This window comes from Monodelphis domestica, chromosome 4 (assembly GCF_027887165.1).
Source record: "Monodelphis domestica isolate mMonDom1 chromosome 4, mMonDom1.pri, whole genome shotgun sequence".
Classification (NCBI taxonomy): domain Eukaryota; kingdom Metazoa; phylum Chordata; class Mammalia; order Didelphimorphia; family Didelphidae; genus Monodelphis; species Monodelphis domestica.
The window spans coordinates 368961238-368986869 of NC_077230.1; the positions used below are offsets into that span (position 1 = coordinate 368961238).

At 42.6% G+C, this 25632-nt stretch overlaps 1 protein-coding gene across 1 annotated transcript; it reads left to right on the forward strand.

Annotated features, from left to right (window-relative positions):
- Nucleotides 1-259: 259 nt before the first annotated feature.
- Nucleotides 260-25560, forward strand: HDAC1 (histone deacetylase 1). Its single transcript, XM_056795285.1, has 14 exons — nucleotides 260-508; nucleotides 6006-6118; nucleotides 7974-8091; nucleotides 12793-12867; nucleotides 13428-13566; nucleotides 14004-14145; nucleotides 15313-15405; nucleotides 19202-19310; nucleotides 19641-19781; nucleotides 21311-21419; nucleotides 21543-21673; nucleotides 22148-22300; nucleotides 22823-22871; nucleotides 24631-25560. Exons 1-14 carry the CDS (start codon nucleotides 460-462, stop codon nucleotides 24656-24658), a joined length of 1449 nt encoding a protein of 482 aa, XP_056651263.1. The 5' UTR covers nucleotides 260-459; the 3' UTR covers nucleotides 24659-25560.
- Nucleotides 25561-25632: the final 72 nt, after the last annotated feature.

The window sequence follows — 25632 nt, forward strand, 5'->3', positions numbered from 1 at the left end:
AAACCAACAAGCAGTCGACAGAATTCGAACCCCCCATCCAACTCAAATCTCGAGCTTCCCTACACTAAGTAATGAAACCTTCAAATTTACCAAGTGAGTGAGTGGAGCAGGCCCACCTTGAATCCAGGTCTCCCCAAGGACCCTTTATAGAAAAGACCAATGCTAGACCCACCCAGCTCCAATGTATAGTGGTACAGTCCGAGGCCTGAGGGCGCCCCCCACCTTCTACACATGGTACTGCCGGGGGATCCACTGGCCGGCATCTTTCTCAGCCTCCTAGCCCCAGAACCAACTTCCGCTCTAAGGATGCTGAAATGTGATTGGTTGTCATTTCGGCAAGGCTGGTTAGCCATTGGTAGATGAGCAGGGAGGGGGCGGGTGGAACGGAGGGGACCGCGCCCCCTCCCTCAGGTTGGACATAGTGCGGCGCCGCGGGCTGGCGCGAGTGCGCGAGACAAGATGGCGCTGACTCAGGGCACGAAGCGAAAAGTCTGTTACTACTACGATGGTGAGTATGGCTGGCCGGGGTTGGGGGGCCTGAGGGGACCACACTGAGGGAAGGGGAGCCCAAGGGGCCAGACTCGGGAGTAGGAAACTGAGAGGATGGGAGTAGGGGGAGGGGATCCTGGGGGACTGTAAGAAAGGATCTAGGGGACCTGACGGGGAGGGGGAGGCGAGGCTGGGGGGTGGTGGGGCAGAAGAGACTGAAGAGAGCAGGACTAAGGAAGAGACGAGACTCGGGGCAGGACTTAAGAGAGTAGGGGGAGCTGGACGGGTCCGGAGAGTGGAGCGGGGGGAGGGGCGGGAAATGATGAGGAGGTTGGACTGGGAGGTTAGGGAGCTTGAGGAAGGGGCAGAACTGGGGCGGGGGGGCTTGAAGGACCTGAAGGAGGGAGGTAGAGAAGATGGGGGAAGAACCGCGAGGGAGGGGACTGAGGACAGGAGGGAGGGGTGGGGATTGAAGAGGAGACTTGGAGGGGAACCTGAAAGGATAGGACGTGAGGGGGGAGGGAGAGGAGACGGGGGTGGGGTGGGTGGGTGGGTGCGGAGGGCCAGAACTGAGGGGGAGAGGAACTTGATGGGGGAGGGAAGGAAACCTTTGAGGGACTGAGGACAAGACTGGGGGGAGGGGATTGAAGAGAGGACTTGGGGGAGGGGACTCTGAGGGTAGAGGCCTGGGGGGAAGGGAGCTTGAAGGAGCTGGAGGAGGGGGCTGGACTCCAGGGGAGAGGAGCTAGGAGGGGGAGGAAGCCTGAGGACTAGACTAGAGGGAGGGGACTGAAGAGAGGACTTGGGGGAGGGGACTCGAGAGAATTGGACTGGGCGGAGGGGATCCTGAGAGGAGGATGGGTCTAGCCTGAATGGGGGGTGGGGGGGGAAGCCTGAAGGAGCAGGACTGAGAGAGGGGAACTTGAGACAGTTTTACTTCTGTACTTGCCTAGGATAGAAGAACTCCGGCAGGTGGGTATGTTTATTTAGTGAAATTCAGTAAGCATTAGTTAAGCTTCTCTGATGTGCCAGCACAGAAATAGAAATAAAAAATAAAAATTCCCTCATGAGAGGGGGATGCCATGTATGTAAGTAAATTTAAAAATACAAAGTAATGGGATGGGATTTAGCCCGGCGGCTGGGAAGGGCTTCTTCGGAGGAAATACTTCCGGATGAACCCTTGAGGAAAACCAAGGAGTGGAGGTGGAAAGGGAAAGCATTTTAGTCATTGAGGACAACTGTGGAAGGCAAAGAGTAAAAGATGGGAGAATCTGTGGTAATAGGTATTCAGGGAACAGAAGTTTAGCAAGTTTGACTGTAGCAAGAGTGGTGACAGGGTCAACTGTGTTTTAGACCTGTGATTTTACTGGTATAGGGAATTCCCTAGTGAGAACACAAAGAATCAATCTGAAAAGAGAGTGAAGCCAAGTTTCATAAATGCCAAACAGTACAGTGAATGAATTGATAACTGATTGGTAGGAGGGAAAGAGGAGAAGGAAGGGGGTAAGGGGAGAGGACTAGGGGGAAGGGAGTTGGAAAGGGGAGAGAAGGGAGCCTGGGGAGGGTCAGTTTGGAAGGATGTAGGTACCTTCAACAGAAATGGGTTTGCACTGAGGGAAGAGTGAGATGGTGAAGATGAGTTCTGTTTTGAATGGTGAATTTGAGATGACCTCCAGATGGAGATATCTTAGCAGGCAACTGATAATATGGGAGTTAAGTACTCTATAAGGAGACAGATGGGGGTAGCTAGGTGGGAGAAATAGAATGCTGGGCCTGAACTCAAGACTCAATTCAAGTCATGACTCAGATACTAGCTGTGTGACCCTGTGCAAGTGATTTATCCCAGTTTGTCTCAGTTTGATCATCTGTAAAATGGGTATAATAACCTACTTCAGAGATTTGTTCCAAAGATGAAATGAGAAAATATTTGCAAATCACTTAGCACAGTTAGCACAGTGCCTGAAAACAGGTGCACTGTGAGTACTTATTCCCTTTCCCTATTCCCTGAACCTGGGGGTACTGATAAGATTGCTGAAAGGGGAGGCTGGCACCGACCCTTTGGGGTATATCCCATAAGTAGGAGCAGAACGTGAATGATAATTCTGCCCTGTAGGAAAAACAACTTGCATACTGTATATCATAAAACCTCACCCAGAAGATAATTCAAAAAGAAAAAGATCAAACAGAGACTATTGATAGTTCAAGAAATCTGAAAACGGAAAAAAGGCAGTTGGATTGGGAATTAAGAGATCATTGATAAGGGAGCAATTTTAATTGAATATTGGTATTAGAGGTCCAATCCCAGTAATCATAATTGTCATTTTAGAGCTGACAGAGATCTTAAAAGGCCATATAATTTAACCTCATTTTATCTTTAAGGCCTGAAGTTGTGATTTGTTTGAGGACACATAGCAATAGGCGGTTGAGACAAGATTTTAATCCAAGTTCTCTGACCTCAAAACTAGAGAGAGGAGACCTAAAGCAATATGTGGGGATCAAGTGAAACCTTTTTAGGGATGAGGAAGTTTGGGCATGTTTTAGATCTGGTTTGCAAAACACTTTGCATATGTTATCTTATCCATGGAAACAACCCTGAGGGAGTAGGTGCTTTTATTATATCACCATTTTATAGATGAATTGGAAACTTTTGAGGATTTCCTATTAAATAACTTGACTAGGGTCTCACATAGCTAGTAAATATCTGAGGCTGGATCCACTTCCAGTGTTCTAGAAATTATGCCATGTAGGTGCCTAAAATAAAGGAGAATTAAAAGAAGTAGATGGAGAGAATAATAATTCAGAGTCCGTGTTTGGAAAGGGATGGGATGAAAGGGCATAAAAAAATAAGAGGCTGAGTTGAAAGGTTGAGCTGGTGAACTAGAGTCAAGCTCTTGAAGGGAGAAGGAAAGTATAAGTCTTGAAAATTGGGAATAGTAGAGTTAGGGGTGCTGATGAGTTTAGAAAATAGATTTAGGAAGGGTGAGGCATTGGGAGAGATTGGAGAAGGGAGTGGAGGTTTTCTTGAAGGAATTTCAGAATTTGGGAAGAGGAAAAAATGAGATTGAGTTGATCAACTTGGAAGTTTGAGGGGATTTTGCTTATAAAGTCTGGACTGGGGTTGGGAGGGAGGACTGAACTAGATACTGAACTCTAGGAGGGATAATAATTTGAGAGAGATAACTAAATAGAGTGAATCTGAAAGGAGTAACAGCATTGAGGGAGAGGTTAAGAAGTAGCTATGAATGAAAAGGACTTTTTCTGCGTGTTTGCATTAAGTAGAAGGGCATGTGAAGGTGCATTGAGTGTTGGAGAAGCTGTCATGGGATCTTCTGGAAAGCTAGGTTTATACCATCTCAGTACCAGGGGATCCTGGGTTTAATAAATCCAGTCTCAGATTTGTCCTAGCTCTATGCCCTCCGAATATCCCTTAACCCCAGTCGATTAGCCCTTACTACTCTTCTGCCTTCTAACTGATACTTAGTATTGATTCTAAGATGGAAGGTAAGGGTTTTTATTTTTTAAAAAGAACATCTTCCAGCTCCTAGATCATCTTTGCAGGGGTCCCGGAACTAGGACTTGTCAGTGGCCCCAGGCAGAATTTATACTTGGGTGCAAAGATGGAGGGAATGTGAGAGAGGTGTAATAGAAATGATAGTTTAACTATGGAAAGAGTTCATTGGAAGAGGAGAAATGACAGCATAACTGAGGAGTGTCAGGGAGTAGTAGGGGAAAGGAAGCAATATTTTCCTTGGCTATCTTTGACTACCTCTTTGGGTTGATCAGTTCAGCATTGCCTGCTGTGCCAAGAACTGTCCTGAAAGCTAGGAATACAAATAAAGAAAAGACTCTGTTCTAGAAATTTATAATCCAATAGGGGAAGACCTCACAAAAAGAGACTGGAACAGTGTGAGGGGAACACCAAAGAGGGCCCAGAGGACTAGGGTATGCACCTTATTTCTTGATCTTGGATCAGGGCAGAGCTACAGATGCAAAATGGAGTGAGCTGAGAGTCCAGTTTCTGCCCTCTATAAATGAAGGCTTTGGGAGGAGCTTGGTACTCCACCCTACAGCCTGAGGGGAGAGGAGACTTAAGGGAGGGGGCATCTTGGCTGGCCTGAGTTATTAGCCTGGTGATGAGTTTATCCTGAGAGAAGTATCTTGTTAGGTAGAGATGATGAAATCTAGCAGGGCAGCAGATGCAAAGGGAATCTAGTGTATTTTGTAAACTTTAAAGAATTATTAAAATGCTAGCATCACCTGCATCCTGTGTGAAGTAGAGAATTTGGCCTCCTAAGGGCCAGTGGTGTGCCTTGGGGCTTGGTTCCTTTGTCTGCCATCCCTTTGACAAAGATTGAAAAGTTGGGAATGGGGCCAGGGCCCAACTGTCACAGTACTCCTGATTGATTTACTCATCTTATTACTAGTTAGGGCAGCTCTGCCTCAGCTCTAGCTTTGACTTGATTCCCTCTCATCCACACAACCAGTCTCTGGGATTTGCATCTGAATGACTCCTCCAGACCAAGACTTAAGTTCCCATGTGGAGTGTTCCAGAAGCTTTGAGTCCCACTTTTTGATATTTGAGTTCTATGGCTAAAAAGTCCTGTTTTTGTGATCTAAGTCTCACAAAAGATCAGTACTCTTTTACTTACTGTTGGATTCAGGAAGCCATAATGATATAAGATCCTAGTAAATACACTGGATTTGGAGGCTCTAGGAATTAAGTTTGTTGCAAACATTCTTCTGCCTTTTTGAAAAAGTACGGGGATGAAGACACAATCATAAGCACAGAGGACCATTTATAACAATTAAGTATCTTATATCTTTGGCATTGTCTGGGTCAAATAAAGTTTGGGTGGCCCTCTGCAGTCATTCAAAAGAATAGATCAGGCAGATTTTTTGTTGCTTTTCTGCATAATTCATTGTTCTTTTCCATTTCCATAAGGAAGCCTAGTCCTATGATTAAATCAACCCTAATACCTCCTAGGCTGAAGGGTTTGTTGGGGTTCCTGAGTATTTAGATCACTTTTAAGATTCTAGTGCAGTCTAGGAGCTTAGGACAAGAACAGTCTTATCAGGGCCCTAGAACCTGTGTATCCTGATTTCCTAAGGTGAGACTACAGTTAACTAGGACACGTCCTAGAAAAACTCTTCTAGGACCTTGACCCTTTATAAAAGAATTCTGCTGGCTTTGGAGATATATGAGTTGTTTCTGGAAGGCTAAATTCTGGGTTTGGTAGCTATAGAACTTACTTAATTTATTGTTTGCAGAAGATTTTCTGGGATGAAAGGACTCTTTCCAATTTTGCAGGTAAATCATTTACGGTTGTAAAATGAGGGGATTTGAACTAAATGGTTTTTTCAGGTACCTTCTAGCTCCAAATTCTTGGATACTTATAAAGGTAGTCTAAACTTTTAGTTGCTAACTCCACAACAAGGGCTTCTTTAACTCTTGGACTGGAGGAATAATGAATGTCTTATCTTTCTGTGGTTGAAATTATGACTCTTTTCTTTCTTAGGGGACGTTGGAAATTACTACTATGGTCAGGGTCACCCAATGAAACCCCATCGAATCCGAATGACTCACAACTTGCTACTAAACTATGGACTCTACCGAAAGATGGAAATATATGTGAGTTTAGAGGATGTTGGTTTATATAAGGCCTATTTCTCATTGCAAATGGCTTCTGAGGGCAAAAGATCCACATTCCCAGGGGAGTAGATTTCCTTGAGGCCAAAAAAAGACATATTTGGAGATAATCTTCACTTGAACTGTCCAGGTTGTTCCTCTTTTGACCTTCTCAGAAGCTAGGCACTTAGTGGTTTGGGCACTGGAGTTTCAGTATGGATAGTTTAGGAAAGTGAATTCACATACCCTCTAGGTTTGATCCAACCCTAGTATTGTCCTTTCTTAACCTAGTTCAGTTAGGTCAGTCAAGTTCCTAGTCTAGTGCTATGGAAAAACCTCAGCCTGAAGATTGAAATAAATAAAATAATCTGCTTAATAAAAACATTTAAATACCGTTAGGTAAAAGTGGTCCCCAGGGGTTTAAAAAGCAGTTGACTGTAAGATAAAAGGTAAAGGCCACCTTCTAGAAGGTTAAAAGAAATGAGCGGGGAAGTAATTATTCTGACAGTTTCTCTCCTTGGCCTAAATTCTAGAACCAATTATATTTTCCTTGCCCAAAAGTTTCATAGTTGAGGCTCATAACAACCCAGGACACAAGTAACTCAAAATTGCTCCCAGGTATGCTCTGTATCTTATTTGTTTGCACCAGCCACCTCCTGGTGGGGTGGGGATGGGGGACAAAAAATGGGTTCAACTCCAGCATCCCAAGTTCTACCAGTATCTTGATCCACAAGAACCAGAGGAGACCATACCCATTCTGGGGAGGCTGGAAAAGAATTACTGAAGGTACAAGAGAACCTAGGCCTGGAGAGCCTTTTTTTTAGTCCATTAGAGAAAAGGTAACTGGAAGAGGTAAGGTGGGAGTTGCCCTGAAATAGCTTTCAAAGAGTGTGGGGAACAGCGGGGCTCACAGTTCAAACTTAAGATAGAGTAAATATGTGAGAATGTCAGGGAAGGAGCAGTTGTTTGTTCATCAATCTGAGACATATAGCAGTTTCTTATATCCTACTAAGTTAAACCTAGGCTTTTCAGAATATCATGCAAGGGCTTGCCTATGTGGTCCTCCCCACTCTGCCTCTCCAGTCTTTCCTTCACAGCAATCCCACATGTAGCTTTCTCCTGCATATGTGTCAGGTTGCACTGCCCCCCCTACACATACACCAAGCCCATTCATCTTAGCCCTGTTCCAGTTTCTGGGAGATATATAAAGACTAATAAGATGATTTCTTTTTGAGTATATAATATAGTAAACGGTGGGCAGAGTTACCATGCCTATATAACTAAAGTCAAATGATAGGTACCTACTTACATGTTTTTTGAAAAGGCAGAATCCCTACAATCCAGGAATCTTGACATTTCCTTGAGATGGCATTTCCCTAAAGAATGAATATCGTTTTTGGACTGGGGAAGGGCGAAGGGGATGAGGAGTGGCATTCTCTGCATATGAAACAATTGGGGGGGGGGCATGGAGGCAGGACAATATTGGCTAATCCACGTTACCAGAGCTAGCCTTGTCTTTTCAGGCTTGGAATGCCTCAAAGGAAGCTGACTGCCCCTATAAATACTGTCTGGCCAACCAGATCCATCTCTTCCATGGAACTTGGCTTTCTACTCCCAACTATTGTTCTACATCCTTTATAGCCCATAGTACAAACTTTAGCATTTACTTATGGTCCCACAAATCATTTCTTGCACATCATCCACCCAACCAGATTAAGCTCTGTGGAGTCAGGCAATCTGTTTACCTTTGTAATTCCCTTTACACATAGTAGGCAAAGACTTAAAGGAAAGCAAGGACAGTGACAGCAATTCAGCCTTTTTGTTTGTTTGTTTGTTTGTTTGTTTTTGGTCTTTATAGCGGCCCCACAAAGCCCATGCTGATGAGATGACCAAGTACCACAGTGATGACTACATTAAGTTTTTGCGCTCCATCCGTCCTGATAACATGTCGGAGTACAGCAAACAAATGCAGAGATGTAAGTCCATTTTAAACCCTTTGCTTCTCATTTCCCACCTGTCCTTTGCCCGAAAAGCTCAGCTCACCCACCTAGCTGATCAGAAGGCAATATTAGACTCTGCTAAAAAACAGGCCACCAAGGGGCTCCCACTCCCATAATTCTTGTCCGCTGTGCCACGCTGTGCCTCTTTCCCACCATGTGTTGTTATTTTTCACATTTGTAAATAACAGTTTGTAATTTACCTGTTCTTGCTTTCAGCACCATTTTGGTACAGGGGAAAGGTTCTTTTCCCTTCCCTGCTCTCTTGGTCAGGTATTTTTAATCTCTTTAGTCTTCAGGTTCCTCATAATCTGTCTAAATGATCTTTAAAGTTCTCTAGTTGATTTTATTGTCATTGGAAATCACAGGTAGCTCCATACCAAAAATAGAATGACTTCATTCTCAGAAGCTATTTCTTACAATTAGGAACTCTCCTTACATTATTTGCATAGGGGGCAAATTGCCCAAATTTGAGCAGGTTCCTCCTTTGTGGGCTTCTTAGAAGTTTTCCCTTTGTATGTGATATATTTGATAACTCACATTTCTATAAAGATTTAAGGTTTATAAGGCACTCTCCTCACAATAGCCCTATGATGTAGGTAATGAAGAACATTATTATCCCTGTTTTGTAACTTGAAGTGATTTCCCAGTGGTCACATAGTTCATTAAATAAGGATCAGAGCCAAGATTTGAACATAGATCTTTACATAACAGACATTGATTAAGTACTTGCTTCTTATGATGTTCTATACTCTAGAGGCTTAGCTTAATACACATGAATAAAACAAGGCCTCTGTCTGCATGGAGCTTATACTCCCTGATAGTGATGGTTCTTGATCTAAAATCAGTGATCGCTTCTAAAGCAATGGGAAATCTATATCCCATACACTTGATTTGTCTTGTGTGACCCTTTCTCCTGTGTCAGATCTTTTTGCTTGCCTTTCATGAATTTGGGGGAGTAGTTGTCTTTGGGAGAGAGGGAAGTAGAGGCACAATCATCGTGCCTTTTTAAATTTAAATCAATCATCTAAAAAAGCATGCTATGCTATCAATCAGAATTATGATGTTTTGATTTCACATTAAGGAGCAGGGGGATATAGCAGAAAGGGCATGTAGGAGGCCAAAGACTTTGGTACAAGCCTATTTTCCACTTATTGCATATCCATGGGTTAGTTTTCACCTATAAATAGGGATACTAATATTTTTACTGCTTTCCTAAAAGGGTTGCTTGAAAAAAGTACTTAATACACTGAAAAATGTTTAGATATGTAATCTATTTTCTTAACATAGTAGAAGTGTAGGGGAAATAGTTCTGTACTTAGAATCAGGAGACTTTCATTCAGATCCCAGCTTTGGTAGCAAACTCTGAACCTGAGAAAGTATCTGAACCCCAGAAAAAGAAGTAATGATACTTTACCTACTGTGCAGAGTGATGCCAGAGAAAGCATTTGGCAGGACTTTAAAATGCTATAGAAATGTGAATTGTTCATGTTATTCTGCTCTTAATGTTAATAATTTGTTATTACTTGTGGAGCTCTAGAAAACCTGTTCTATCAAAACTATGTGTATTCCTTGACCAGATAGAGGGTCTCCGGCAGAGACTATTGGCTGCTTGTAGAGCTAGGAAAGCTGGGAAAGGTCTTTAGGAGTCCTGAAGTATCCTAGGCTCTTTAATTGTCCGGGTATGTTGTCATAGAGAAGAGCTGGGCCCATTATGTTACCACTAAATTGATGGTAGATACAGAGTAGGAGCTGGAGCAGAAACAGCTTCTGTGCGATCCACCCCAATTGTCTTTGTGTACATACTCCAGCAATTCTTAATCATTTAGGAAATCCCTGCCGTGTTCTTTGCTCAGCAAGAGAAATAGCCTTGCTTTTGATTCCACTAGGCTTATTTCATGGGCATATGCAACTCCAGGAGGTGCTGCTCTCTGATGATATTTTCTCCTTTGAGAATGTTTGATGGAACAGCTGCATCCCTTAAGAAATGGCAGCAGCCTTTCCTTCACTTGCCTCTGTGAGCAGGGATTTAAGTTACAGTAGGGCTCCTTTAATTGGAAATTTTGACTACTGCCTTTTCAGTTATCCATGAAGATCAATCTGCCAGCTTGCCAGGCTTTTGCCTTCTTCACTTTCACTTTTTTTTAAGACTTTTTTTGTGTGCAGAGGTGGGGTGGGGAGTGGGAGCCCATAGAGAACTGAGCTGAGAGGCAGGAGCAGAAAGAGCACACATATGTGGGGTTAGCCATCCACATCTTGGGTTGTGCAATGCATTCCCTCTTGGATACAGCCCCCACTCTACTGCTAGTAAGTAACAAACTGCCTTTAGGATAATAAGCCACTCAAGTTTGTGTAGGCTTTGTTCTTTACCAAGTATTTTCTGTATACTAGTCCTATAACACTAGTGTAGTATAATTATCCTTGTTTTACAGATGAGGTTTAGATAGGTCTTTGGAAGTAGAATTTAAACTCAGGCTGCTTCCAAGTCCTTTCTCAGACTTCTAGTATATTGAGAACTGAATGGCATCAATAGACCTCTAGTGGTTCTTTTAGATTATCCAGGCCAGGTCCCTTATTTGGTTGTTGAAGGAAACAAAGATAAGAAAAGGGAAGTCTCTACCTCAGGGTCACACAGGTAAGGAAAATCTGGAGTCAAACCTAGGTCTTGTATTGTCTTTGTAGCTACTTTGTACTAGACAACCTATCAATTTGTAAAGTGTCAGAGCTACAATAGAACCCAGAGGTCTTCTACTCCCCTTATTTGTCTAGAATCGCCAGCTTAGAACTAACAAAAACGGTCCAGGGCTTAAGACACCATTCTTCCATTACCTTGCCCTACTTGAGTGCATTTAAGGAATAATAGGGTGGCTTACACTGCCCAGAAATAAGATCCCCATTGCCAGATCTCCTGGCTAAAATGCAAATGTGTATATAGATATATTCTATATCCCTGCCCACAGAGACAAGTGAGTGTGTAAAACACACTTCCGGAAGGAAAATAACCTTAATTTTTATTAACCAATTCTAATGGGATTTGGTGAGGGAAATGTGCCACATTTTATTTTTAATAATTTACTATCATTTTTGTACCTGTATAGAATGGACTTTAAATACAAATAATTATAAACAAATATTATAGTTAGTGAAAATAAAGAAGTAATTTATTCCCCATCCTAGTTCATTGACCCCCTGAAATCTCTGTAGGTCCAGAGATCCCATGGTAAGAACTTCTATTCTGCTATCTACATCATGAAACCCCATATAGATACTGTGTGTGAGTACTTTATTACACCATACAAGTGTGTACCAATTATGGTGCAAGTGAGCTGCTTTTTCCCTTCTCAGAACATGTAGGCTATAGTGAGGGAGCACTAACTGATGGGGTGGAAATAGATTCCAGGGCTAGCTTTGCCATTCTCTGTCTTTAACAGAAAGAGGTTTGACTAAAGGTTCTACCTGCTTTTCTGTTGCTCAAATTCTATAATGCTATATTTTTTTTTAATATTGGACTGGAAGGAAAGTCTCATTTCCTTTTTTTAGGCATTTCCTTGTTCTCTGAATTCTTCATGCTAGAAACTGAGCAATATTATGTTCTTACAACACTTGAACCTCAGCTGGTCAGCCCTCTAAAGGAGGAAAGGAGCTGCCTTTGTATAAATAATCTGGACTGTGAACAACCAAAGTTCTCTAGGGTATAGAGGAAAGCTGCCAGTCTTCTCTGTAGTCCCTTCCGGGATGCTGTCTGTCTTTGGAATATCTCTATTAAGGATAATTCCCAAGGGTAATACACAGTCCAGGTCAGTATATCTTCTAAATAACTCATCTTTTGAGGCATTAATACTCCTTTGGCCCCAAACTGGCTGGTTACCCTTTTCCATTTCAGGGGGCTAGCTTTGATATATAGCAAGTGAATTGTCAGTGACTAGTATGCTTTCTCCACACTCCCTCTCTCTTGTATGCATATATTTACATATTTCTGCACCAATTTTGTACCATTCTTTACTCAGGTCCAATATTAACATTTACTTGGGTTGTTATTTATAGAGCAAGTCAGCATAGTATAGGGAACATTGGATTTTTAATCAGGTGTCCTGGTTTTCAATCTCACCTCAGACACAAACTGAGACCATGAGCAAGTCACTAAAATCTCAGTGCCTCAGTTTCCTCATCTGCAAATTGAGATAATACTTGCACTACCTATATCATAGAATTGTGGTAATGTGTAAGTTCTTAACAAATGTAGGTTGTGGATAGTGATAATCTCTGTCCATCTCCTGGGTTGGGAGAACCACATGAGGTAATAAGTAAGCACCCAGAGCCTAGGGAGAAGTATTTGAGGCAGAGAAAAAATGTAGTATTCTCTGCTCTATAAAGCAAATATGGTATGTTAATTTGTCATTCTCAGAGTTTATTTAGTACATATCTACTAAATGAGAGAGAACTGAATCCTATATCTCAAGGTTTCCTTTCTTTTTGGTCATAAGCTCAAAGGATTGTGCTTCTGAAGTTGTCCTATTGCAAAGAAGGCCCAGGACTTGCTCTTCTTCAAAGGTATAGAAGTGGGGGATCCAGCCTTAGAACAGAACTGAGTTTTTCTCAATGGTGGAGAAGGCAAATCTCTTAATGAAAAGACAAGGGGGATATTTGGGAGACTAACTTCTTCCCTTACTTTCTTTCAAGTTAATGTTGGTGAAGACTGCCCAGTGTTTGATGGCTTGTTTGAGTTCTGTCAATTATCCACCGGCGGATCTGTGGGTAAGGAACTTCTGTCCTTCCTTTCAGTGGCTGTGGTAGAACAGAGAGCTGGGGTCTCTGCTAAACAAACAGCTGGCCTTTTAGACTTTGTGATGATACAGTGCCTTTCTCAATGCTTGTATTAAGGATAGCGAAAACATTGCTCTGGGTCCATCTAGGATTCTGGCCAACCCATATTACTGTCTCTTGATAGCCATGTCTCCCTCAAATATCATTTGAGCACTGAGGTATATTTTAGGGAGAGTGATAATTGTTAATAATTGATGATTATTAGAAGTCAAAGGACTTTTTTCTTATGACTTACAGACTTTCTGTCTATGAACTTATCTCTCTAGGTTTGATTTTTATTTTGAGCCTTGGCCAATGATAATTACAATGTTTACTTCTTATTTATTATCCTAAAACTGTACTACAGAGGGATTGAGGAGAAACTATTGCTGGTTGGGAATTGAATTGTTTGATATAGTTACAGCTTTAGCCGTGTTGGGGAGGGAGGGTAGGGCAAAGAAGAGGATATTCAAGGAGCTCCCTACATGACAAGCTCTCTTCCCTCCCTGCAGCAAGTGCGGTGAAGCTTAATAAACAGCAGACGGATATTGCTGTGAACTGGGCTGGGGGCCTACACCATGCTAAGAAGTCTGAAGCATCTGGCTTCTGCTACGTCAATGATATTGTGTTGGCCATCCTGGAACTGTTAAAGTACGTTTACCTCACATCCTTGGGGGAGGAGGCACCTTAGTCCAGCCCTCTGTTGTGTACAATTCCTTAGTTTCCTTCTCCTTAGAGTGGTACAATGATAGGAGAGGCTTTGAGGAGTGTCTCCAATCACTCATCAGAGTGGTATGAGTTTAGAAAGAGTCTCAGGAGTAACTCAAAAGCACTGTTGGGACTTCAGGTTTGGAAATTGCCAATGTGGCCTGAGCTGGTCTCATAAGATCAGATATTGTCTCATTTTCTTGGCTCATTCTAACCTCTGGAGACAACCAACTGTTCTTCCTTTCTTTGTTATCCTCACTATTTAATCTTTGCGTTTAGAGATCCTTAAGGGAGGCTACCAACCTGGTAAACAGGGACATAGTGCCCTGAACCTCATTGTCCCAAGTGCCCTAGGCCCCCTGACCTGCTTCTGATCCTAGGTACCACCAGAGGGTGCTGTATATTGACATTGACATTCACCATGGCGATGGCGTGGAAGAAGCTTTCTACACCACAGATCGGGTCATGACAGTGTCCTTTCATAAGTATGGAGAGTACTTCCCGGGAACGGGGGACCTACGGGTGAGAGCTCCCTCCTGGCAACAGCCAGCTCTCTTCCGGCTCTAACTCTTGTGCCTCATATTACTAAAAACCACTTCCTTTCTCTTTTACTGTTTCAAGCTAAGCACTGAGCCTGGAGCTCCCACTGTCAGCTGTGGCTCTGTTGGGGGCTTGGGGGGTTGCCCCAGTCTACCAGCTGGCATAAAGCATGTCAGCAAGGCTGGTGTAGGGCTGAGTTGGCATTTTTAGATGTCCTATCTTAGGTTTTGGTGGCATTGACAGGAATGTACCATCTGCTTTCCTTACCTTACAGTCCCAAAAGTATTGAAATGAAGGGGGGAAGTTTACCATTTCCTCAGTTCCCTGGTAGGTGCCACTTATTGCACCTTCCATCACTGGCAGCATAGCTATTTTCTCTGAACAATATATAGGACAACAGGTATCTGGTTCCTAGAGTATTGAACCATCTGAAATTGTAAAGCTATTCAGAAGGTGTCACAAACCTATCTTCTGTCCTTCCTTCCCTCCCTCCCCCCAAGTTCATTAGGAAATAATCCTTAGAATGGGAAGTAGGAGTGGCTTAGTAGAATAGCACTGGATTTGGATCCCAACAATGTTACTTTACCACCCTGTACTCTATGTGACCCTGTACCAATCACTTCTGAGCTGAAGTTTCCTTTTCTATAAAGAATGAATTGACCTGAATGATTACATAAGGATCCTTCTAGTTCTAAATCCTCTGAGCCCACAGTGGAGGGGGCATTCTGTTGAGAACAATCTTACAGGTAGGCTCTGGCATCCAGTCTAAGAGACAGTGGTCCTGGTGACCTTCCCACCACTAGCATGAGGTGGGCCATTGGATCTGTGTCCCATTCCAGAGGTGTGGCAGTTCTGCCTGGTGCCTCACATAGAGTATCAGGTGTTTGTCCTACCCAAGAATAGGTCTTTTATTGATAGCAATTTCATCTTGAAATTATAAAAAGGGTTGCTAGTGATATTTGGGCAAACATTTAGAGAGACCATGTTTTGAGAGACATTGCTGACTGTTCCATTGTACTACCTTCTGAACTCTGCAGCTCTGGTTTAATCTTGATCTTTTTCCAAAGCTCTATTTCTTTTTTCCTCTTGAGCCCTTGGATTCTTTCTTATATCTTCACCTTATTTTACTTTAATGTCCCTCTAAACCAGGACATTGGAGCTGGCAAAGGCAAATACTATGCTGTTAACTACCCGCTTCGAGATGGGATTGATGATGAATCTTATGAGGCCATCTTCAAACCAGTGAGTGCTGTGCCATGCCCCCCTACCCATGTAGACCCTTGACTCCAAGATTGGAGGAATAAAGAGAAGGGGTAGACTTTTCCCACTGACTCCCACAGCTCATTTTACCCTAGCAGGTTGGCTGGAAAAAGAGGACTTGGTACATATCAACTTTTGGGGTGGGTTTCGAGGGGAGACTGATGATCAATTAATAGATTATCAACGAGCAACCCCATGTGTTTACCCAGTCCTATTGTCCATGCTTTGAAGGAATAGAAAGATGTACCAGTATTTGACCACTTTCCACAGGGACAAGAACAGGACTCCTGACCATTTCATATAGTTGGGGGAGACAAGGTACATATGGGAAAGAGTAGACTTTGTAGTTGACAAAGGTCTGGTGAGTTGTATAAGATTTAATACTGAGTACTGTTAAGTACTAGGGTAGTTTATGGGGGGATAGCTTAGAGGGGAGGATCCGGTCTGAAAAGGAGGAGCTGCGACTTGATACTGAGACTTTGGGTAGGCTTAGCAGAAGGGGAACAGAGTGAAGTCAGCAGATTAAAGCAAGATTTTATTTCAACAAACTTTCATTAAATTCCTAGTAAGTGCAAAGCATTGTGCTAGCTCTTTCTGGAGATTTAAAGATAAAAGTGATACAGGCCTACTCAAGCCCGCAATTTGATGTTTATAAACTAGCATTTATTAAGCACCTAAAATGCTGGGTGTACAAAGAAAGGCCTCCCAAACCCACAAACTACTCCAAACTCTGCTTTCAAGGAGCATGGATGAGACAACATGTAAACCATGTACAAAAATATGTATACGAGGGGGCAGCTAGGTGGCTCAGGGGATCTAGAGACAGGAAGTCTGAGTTTCAGGTGTGGCCTCAGACACTTCCTAGCTTGGTGACCCTGGGCAAGTCACTTAACTCCCATTGCCTAATCCTTACCACTCTTCTGCCTTGAAACCAATATACAGTATTGATTCTAAGACAGAAGGTAAAGATTTTTTTAAAAAAGTGTTCAAAATTGGTCATGATCTCAGAGGGAGGGAATTATGGAGTTATACCTTCTTATAGAAGGTACATCTTTTGTTTTAACCTTTTGTCTTATTTTTGTTCCAAGGCAGAACAGTAAGCTAAGAATTGACTGGGGCCAGATTTGAACCCAGGAATATTAGTCTCCGGGCCTGGTTAGGACAATGAAGGAGTTGAGGCGGGCTCTAAGCATGGAGAACAGCCACTAAAAATGCTCAGTCAGGAGGTAGAATGTTTTGTTTGAAGAACAGCCAAGAAACCCACCCTGATGACTACCTCCTGTCTGGACTACAGTAGACAGCTGGGCAGCTAGGTGTGGCAGTAGATAGAGTGACAGACCTAAAATCAGGAAGACTAATATTCCCAAGTTCCAATCCAGCCTCAGACACAAACTAGTTGTATCATGCTGGGCAAGTTGCTTTACCCTGTTTGCCTCAGTTTCCTCAGTTATAAAGTGAGCTTGAGAAGGAAATGGCAAATCACCCTGGTGGTACCTTTGCCAGGAAAACCCCAAACTCATCTTCCTAAAGCACAGATCTGACCATGCCTTCCCCTTCCTTATTACATTCCTGTATCTCTATTACCTCCAGGTTAAATAATGACATCTCTTTTGGCTTGGAAAACCCTTCATAACCTGGCTCTTTCCTACCTTTGGTCATCAGGGTGGTTTCAAGGGTCAGAGAAGGGGATGAAGTGGTGTTCAAAAGAATTTGAATGTAGAAACACCGTTTAGGATTTAACAGCTGGTTGGATATGAGGGATCAAAGAGTAAGGAGTTGAGAGTGGCACCTGGGGGACCAAAAGGATGATGTCATTCCCTCAAGAGTAATGGGAAATTTAGGAAGAGGGAAAAGATGGTGTTCTGTTTTGGAAAAGAGTCAGAAGGAGCAGTCAGTCACACAATAGAACAAGAGAGCAGTGTCATGAAAATATAGAGAGAAGAGAGGTGAATGACATGTCAGTATATAAGTACTGAGAAAAGGCTATTAGATTTGGCCTTAACCAAAAAACTAATTAGTCATTTTAGAGAGAGCAGCTTCAATTGAGTGAAGCTGGATACCATGCTATATTTAAGAAGAGAGAGGAAAGGAAGTGGAGAAACCATTTTAAGGAGTTTCTTCATATATGGGAGGAGAGATAGATATAGGACATTGTCTCTTAGGGATAGATAGATGTGTGTTTGCAAGCATCAGGGCAGCAACCGGTAGATGGGGAAAGATTGACAGAAATGAGAGGGTAAGGGTGACAGGAGCAGTCAGATAGCTAGAAAAGATGGGATGAAATGGGGTCACTTGTTCACCCTTGAAAATAATTATGAAAATAATGAAAAATGTTTGCCTTAGGAAGGAGAAGGTCCACTTCTTTATGTAAGACAAGCTTAAGGAGAAGAGAGTGGCATGAGGCATTTCAATGATGAGAGATGGGGAGTAGGGAAGAAGAAGTATCTCTTAGCTTTTTTCAATGAAATAGGAAGCAAGATTCTTAGCTGAAAAGGAAGTAGGAGGGAGAAGCCATTGGGGGGTTTAATAAAAAGTTTTGGAAAAGCTGTGATGGTAAATGGAATAGTGAATTAAGTTTCAGAGGATTGGCCTTGTAGCAGTAAGGGTCCTGATGAGATAAGTTTGTAATGTGTGTCAGTAGGGTATTGTGATTTCTTTCAGTTTTGTTCACTGGGAAAATTAGGAGTAAAGGTAGTTGGTGAGAAAAATCCAAAGCTGACCTTTGGCAGGGCAAGAGCTTTGAAAAGATTAAAGATTATGGAATAGAATTGAACTGGTTCACCAGGGGGTCAAGATGGGAAAGAGAAGCGTATCACCTAGGGAAAAACTGCTTCTTGGAGGATGGGGATCATGGTGATGAACAGGGTGTCACAAAGCAGAAGGAGAGGTGGAAGGATAGTAGATTATGATCAGATAAAGGAATTTCAGCATTCATAAACATGGATGTGGAACACTTAAGGGTGCTGGCAAGAAAAAGGGCATGCCTTTCTTTGTAGCTGTGGTAGAATAGAAGAGTCAGTCATGAAAAATGAGTAAGTTGAGGAGGTTAGCATATTGTTGGAAGTGCCTCCAGTACGAAGAGAGTGTCATTGACCAGCTAGCAAGAGTCTTGATTGGGTGACAAATATGGATTGATGGAATCTCAGAGGAGGAGTCAAAAGGAGAGTCTGGAAATAGATAGCATGGAGTATTCCAACCCCCACCATGTTCAGAATCAGGGACTACAAGAGTTCCAGCTACTGCTGGAAAGAGTGGTTAGAGAAGCTGTGTCATCCAAAAGTAGCCAAGTCTCAATAAGTGCAAGGACATGAAGGGGGGGGAGGAGGGGCTAAGGAAGGAAAAGGCTTAAATAGAAACCTCTGGAGCAGGAGTGGTGAATGGATTGAGTAGCTTCAGAGAGGGCAGTTTGGATTGAAGGAGATGAGAAAAGATCTGGGCAAATGCTCTGAGAACTTTGAGGAAGGGTTCATGGTGGGAAGGCTTCATTGGATCTTGAGTCAGTAACAGTTGAAATGGAGAGTGAATCTAGCCTGGGGAAGAGTGGCTTAGCTAAGCAGCCCTGCCTGCCTTGGAGTCAGAGCACCTGAGTTTGAAACTTAAGAATTCATCTTAGGTACTGATAACTCTGGCCAAGCCACCTAACCTCCATTTGTCTTTCTCTTCTACCACTAATTGACAGAATTGACTTAGATGATCTCTCTAGTCTTTTAGCTCTACACAGTATGGTTATCATATAACCCCATCTCAGCATGGTGGTGATCGAGGCATGTCTTTTCAGGTTATGTCCAAGGTAATGGAGACTTTTCAGCCCAGTGCAGTGGTCTTGCAGTGTGGTTCTGATTCTCTGTCTGGAGACCGCTTAGGTTGTTTCAACCTGACCATCAAAGGTAAGCAGAATGATAACTGTCGATGCAGAATTCCAATACTTCTGTCAAATCTGTTCCCCATGCTTGGAATGTACTCCTTCACCTTGGCTTCTGTGAATTCACCTAGTTTCTTTCAAAAGTTCTTATCAAACACCATATACTACTATATACTACCATATACTTACTATGTCTCTTTTTGTATATTCTTAATGACACTATATTGTCTCCCTTTGTAGAATATAAGCTCCCTTAGGGAAATCCATTGTTTTTTTGTGTGTGTGTGTTAATATCTCACAGTAGATATTTGATAAATGTTCATTGATTAAAAACCCCTCTCTTTCCTCTACTCAGGCCATGCCAAGTGTGTGGAGTTTGTCAAGAGCTTCAATCTCCCTATGCTGATGCTGGGAGGGGGCGGCTACACTATCCGTAATGTAGCCAGATGCTGGACATATGAGACTGCTGTGGCCTTGGACACAGAGATCCCCAATGGTAAAGTTGAAGTTGGACTGATGAGATGGTACCTCGGAGTACCAGGATAGATTTGGTTCATACTCCCTCTGGAACCAGTCAACTTCGTGGGGGTTGTTACCTATCTGGGACTATTTCACGAGGTGTTACATAGCCTTTGACCCTATTCCACTTCATTTGATTGGTGTAGGAAGAGTGTCAGAGCTGGGTTAGAATCCCACCTAGGATACTTAATTGCTATATGTTACCTTGGATGTGGTAGAATGGGAAATGCCCTGCTTTTGAAATCATTTGGGACCTCAGTTACTTATCTTCGTGACTTTGGGAAAGCTACTTAAACTTATATGGGCCTTGCCTACAAAAAAAGAAAAGGGAGGAAGGGGAGGGGTTGGATTGGGTATTTCTAAGTTTTACCTCAGCTCTATGTCCCATAATCATTCAACCTCTGAGCCCCAGATTTCTCATCTGTAAAATAGAGATAATAAATACCAGTACTACTTCTTTCAGGCTTGTGAGGAGAAAAGCATATTTAAACTTTAAAGCAGCATATAAATTTGATTTATCATTATTTTTTATCTATTATCTGTGGGGTACATGTGCTCCAATCTTTTGTAGAAGAGAAAACCCTGAGACCTGAAGTGGGAAACTAATAATGACCCTAAATCACATAATGAGTTAGCGTTAGCCTTCATTGTAACTAATCTCCTATCACTGATCTTATGACCTGTGATCAGTGGTTCTCAGTTCCTTTTTTCTTGGAATCATCTTTTTCAGCAACCAAAAAAAGGTATTGTGAATCGCCAGGGTGATTTAATGTACAACTCAAAATATTAATAAACAATTATTTAATACTAATTAAAGACTTTTTAAAAGCCTGAACTCATAGACCAGTGGTATCAAACCAACTCAGAACTGGATCCCTGTGGGCACATTTTAACTTCGAAAACCATAAATTGACATGTGTTGTATTTTTATTTATTTTGTAAAACACTTTCCAATTATATTTTAATCTCCTTCAGCCATATAGGCTGAGTTTGATACCTCCATGGTAGACCATTATCTTGAACCACTAAATGAGTCAGCCATCTCACAGATTAGCAGAAAATACTGACTGGATTGGGGGATGTTGATTAGGGAATGCTATTTAATTAGAAATTTTCAAAAGCGAGCAGCTTGATTGACACAAAATAAAAATCTTTAAAAATAAAAATCAGAGTTAAAGAGAAGTATCAAATAGAATGCTGGATTTGGTATCAATGAAGATCTTAGTTCTGTCGTTCTCTGTGTGACCATGGGTGTGACTCCTTTAACTCTGGGCCATAATTTATTCATCCAAGAAATGAGACTATTTCTAAATCTGGCTCTGAATCTTAGGATCTTCTTTGACTTCTGATTGGTCTCCCTTTGGGCAACTGTTGAAAAGCTAGAGCTTCCTCAGCCTCATGAATTCCTCATTCATACATTGTTCTGGAGAAGGCATATGATTTTCTTTATGGGGACAATGGAGAATACATGTTTTCTGACTCTTCTTTCTCCAAACCTTTGGACAGAACTTCCTTACAATGATTACTTTGAATACTTTGGACCCGATTTCAAACTTCATATCAGCCCATCTAACATGACAAACCAGAATACCAATGAGTACTTGGAGAAGATCAAGTAAGTGCTTTCTCCCTACAGTTTTATCCTGTTTAACTTTCCTAGAGTGGGGAGAGGTCTTATTTTCTCCACCCCTCCCCTAACTCCCCCTCATCCCCTTGCCTGCTTTTCTTGGGCCCCCAGACAGAGGTTATTTGAGAACCTTCGGATGTTGCCACATGCCCCTGGTGTCCAGATGCAGCCCATTCCTGAGGATGGCATGCAGGAGGACAGTGGAGATGAGGATGAGGAAGACCCTGATAAACGCATTTCAAGTAGGTTTCTAACAGAGAAAAGAGAATTGGGTCTGGGATGAGTGCAGATGGGGCCTGTAGGTCAATACATAGTGGGAAAGCATAATGGATTTGAAAACAAAAGTTTGAGTTCCAGTCCTTTTATTAGGGTTATCCAAGGGCAAGTCATGGCTTCTTTTTAAGTAAGATCTTCGGTTTTCATTGTTTGAGATTTGCTGGTTACTTGTTTTTACATGTTTCTCTACTCACCTGAAATGATGCCTTATGTGCGACCAGGAATTCATCTTATTGTCCAGTTTGTATAGCTAAAAGTTGAGAGTCAGTTTTTCTTACCTATACCCCTACCCTGCCCCAGGGGGCAGGAGTCCTTTACTCCAGCATGGAGCCCTTCAAGCCAAGGAAAGAAATCAAGATGGGAATTAGGTGTTTGTTGGGCTCTCTTGGACCAGAGGTGCTACATAACTCATTCCTGTGGCTCCTGCTTCCCACCCCCAGTATGTTCCTCAGATAAGAGAATTGCATGTGAAGAGGAGTTTTCAGACTCAGATGAGGAAGGTGAGGGTGGTCGGAAGAATTCAGCCAACTTCAAGAAGGCCAAGAGGGTCAAAATGGAAGAGGAGAAAGACCGAGAGCCAGAGGAGAAAAAAGGTGGGTAGAACCATGGGCAGAACTTAGGCGGGAGGCCTCAAATAGATCAGTGCTTGAAGCCCTATGCAGGTTGCTCATGCCTCTTGCTTGTTCCCTGAAGTGTCAGGGCCCACAAAAAAGAACAAGAGCTGACTTGTAACCCAGCCAGGCTGACTCACCTCCCATCAGGCCCCCCAGCCTATTGATGTGACCCATCTCCCCACAGCCAATACATACCACCCAAGCCCTTTCTGCTACCTCACATTTCCCAGGGGGGCCAGCTCCTTTCAGCCTCTCCGAAAACTAGTCAAACCTGTTTATCCTTGGGTCCAGCCCCGCCAGCACTGGGCAGAAGGCTCTGGAGCCTGGGGGAATACCTGTCCTCTCTGGGCTCACCCAGCAATGCCCAGCAGAGAAGTTCTTCCCTGAACCTGGTCTAGCTTTAATCCTGAGTAGGTGATGATGAGTGGGATGGGAGGGGGCAGTCAGAGGAAGTAGGGCAGCAGGACAGCCATTTGTCACCCCTAAAATCATCTGTTGCAGAAGCAAAGGAGGAGGAGAAGACAAAAGAAGAGAAACCTGAAGCCAAAGGGTGAGTGAAGAGTTGGGATGAGGGGGAGGCCCTCTTTTATCTAGCTCTCCACCTAACTGTTTCAAGCATAAGCCAATAGACTTGGAAATGAGAAAGAAAATTATTAGGAAATGTGGAAGATAAAAATTGTCATCAATAGCATGTGAACACGTGTGGTGTCTGTGGCTACTATAGTGAAGGATTCTTCTGAAGATAAAGGAGCATGCACATGGCAGTACTTGCATGAAGTCACCATATCTTTCCAAAGAGATGGTTCTAGAGATAGAGAATCTATTAAACAAGATATGAATATTCCCTTAAGCTTGATGACGGTGTAAGCCAAGGCTTGAAGCCTCTTTGCAGATTTAAAGGTAAAGCACACTGAAGGAACATAAGTATTGCAAGCTGTGGACGTTTTGGAATTTTAAATGGTGCAAAAGTGTCAGGACAGGTTGCTAATGTGGCTATTAAAACCAGAGTTCCAGCAAACTGATAGATGAAGGGTCCTATTTGCTGGAATAAATCTTTAATGACAAACCAGCCTATTTTATCATAGAATGCCATTTCCAACCTACATCTCAGTAGAAGAAAATACTATGCTTAGGGTATAAAGCTTGGAAACAGTTACTCTTCTGCTTGGAGGGAACGCATCTGGGACTTCCAAATTAGAACCTGTTCTTGTGCTCCAGAATCCCAGAGCATTGAAAGGAATCCTCCAGGCAACATTTCCTGTTCGTTATTTCACCAACCCCAAAGCATATATAACAACCATCTTTGAACAATGATGGGGTTATGCGATGATAGGAAGTTTTGTGATGATGATGGCATTTTCTACTTATTTTGGATAATGTATCCAAAGTTGCCTTCTCTATCTGGAAGATTTTAATAACTATATAAATGTGATCTACCTTCTCCCTAACACTACCTCATTATTACAACCTGTAGATCAGAGAGTAATTGCAAATTTTAAAGTATATTATTTACCAGCTACATTTGCCCAGACCATTTCAGCTTCAGATGCAGGTAAGGGACTTGACATTTCTGAGATTTCTGGAAGTCTTATTCCATACAATTCTGGAATATTGCTAAAGGTGTGGGAAGATGTGATAAAAACACGAATGAAGAGTTTGAAAAAAGGGTGGCCACAGTTCTGGATTTTCGAGGTTTTGACAAAGATAGAACATTTATTTGAAGCCATCAGAAACAAGACTAAAATTATCGCTAGAAGTGGAGGAGTTGAATCTCGTGGAGATTTGTGGAATGAGGATCTGATTGAGCTGTTGGCTGCAAAGATAGCAGAAGAGGGAGAAACTTCTGGAACTCAAGTTGGCACAAGCATTTCATCATTTGACTAAATTTTTTTCTCATATTGAAAAGATGGCTCCAAATACTTGTTCTCATCCCATATTTAGGGGAAAGAGCCACTGTCCAAACATCTCCATGGCTTCATTTTTAAAAATTACCCCACCACTTATCAGTGATAGAGGCAAGATATAGTGGGTGTGGAAAGGGCAACATACTACACATCTATACTGTACAGTAGCACTGTGCCTACTTTGCCTTTCATAATTCTGTTTATCCTCATGGAACAATATTTAATGTCTGCATTTTAGTACATTTTTATGATTTGCGCAAGTGGGCCTGGGTAGGGACAAACTGTTAAATTCCATTAAAAAAAAAATAAGACATACATACACACCCACACCCACCCACCCCCATCCTGTGGCCTTGGTACCCATGAGACCAAGAATATCTAACTGGTCTTATTTCTTCTCCACAGGGTGAAGGAGGAGACCAAGTCTGCCTGAGTTTTCCAGCCTTCCTTGGAGCCTGCAACCCACACCTCCTTCCCATTTCCTTACCCTTACACCCTCAGAGTTTATATTTTCTATATGTCTCTCTATTTATATATAAATATATGAAATAGAACTGCCCCCAGAACACAGGAACCAGGGGGTTTGCTGTTGGCTGCCTGATCCAGTGCCTTTGTTGCCCTGTATACCTGAGCCCCAGGCAGGTAAATCCATTTTTTCTTTCCCTGTATTATTTTAAAGGCAACCCCCCCCCTTGCCTGGCTTGCTGGGGTGGGGTGGGGTTTTTTTGGTTTTGTTTTGTTTTTTAAGGACCTGGGAGCATTTTTTCTGGATGGGTTATTTTAAGATGACATAGGACACATTGCCATGGGTGGCTGAGTAGGGTAGCTTCTCTCACAGCACCCTTTTCTCTGTGGGCCTTTTTTATTCTTCCAAATTGAATTTGAAATTCAGTGCAGTTTTTTGTAAGGATGGCAGGTGATATGTCTGTCCAACTAACTGGTTCCTGTGTAGGTTCAGGTACTTAGCTAGCAGATTGGAATGTGGGCCCTGTTACACTGTCCTGAGGTGAAATGTTAGCAGCTACTTTGGGGTGATCTGCCTGCTTCTCATAGTCCATGGACATGTGACAAGGATGTGCCTTCTTGCCGGTTCACCTATCTTGTTTGCCGGGGGGCACCTTGTGCTCCTGTACCTCAGCATTCTCAAGTCAAGGGCATCTGGCTGCTCTTTCATGCGTACCATCAAACATTCCCCATTTCTCCCTGGTCAGGGGCCCACCAATGTTGACTGGGGTTCGTGTGTGTGAGTGGTCTGGGTGGGATCTATGGTGTGGTTTCCATTTTGAAATTATTTTTGTTTTTTGAAAAATCTTTGTAATAAAACGGATATTTTTATTTCTTTGTGAATTGGCTGGCCTTTCTGATGGCAAGGAACTCCTGAAGGGACCACTTGGGCCTGGTAGCAAA

Coding starts and splice junctions, on each gene's coding strand:
- HDAC1 (XM_056795285.1), top strand. CDS start 460: ATGGCGCTGACTCAGGGCACGAAGCGAAAAGTCTGTTACTACTACGAT. Junction 8,092..12,792: donor CAGCAAACAAATGCAGAGAT/GTAAGTCCATTT, acceptor CTTTCTTTCAAG/TTAATGTTGGTGAAGACTGC. Junction 21,420..21,542: donor GAGTACTTGGAGAAGATCAA/GTAAGTGCTTTC, acceptor TTGGGCCCCCAG/ACAGAGGTTATTTGAGAACC.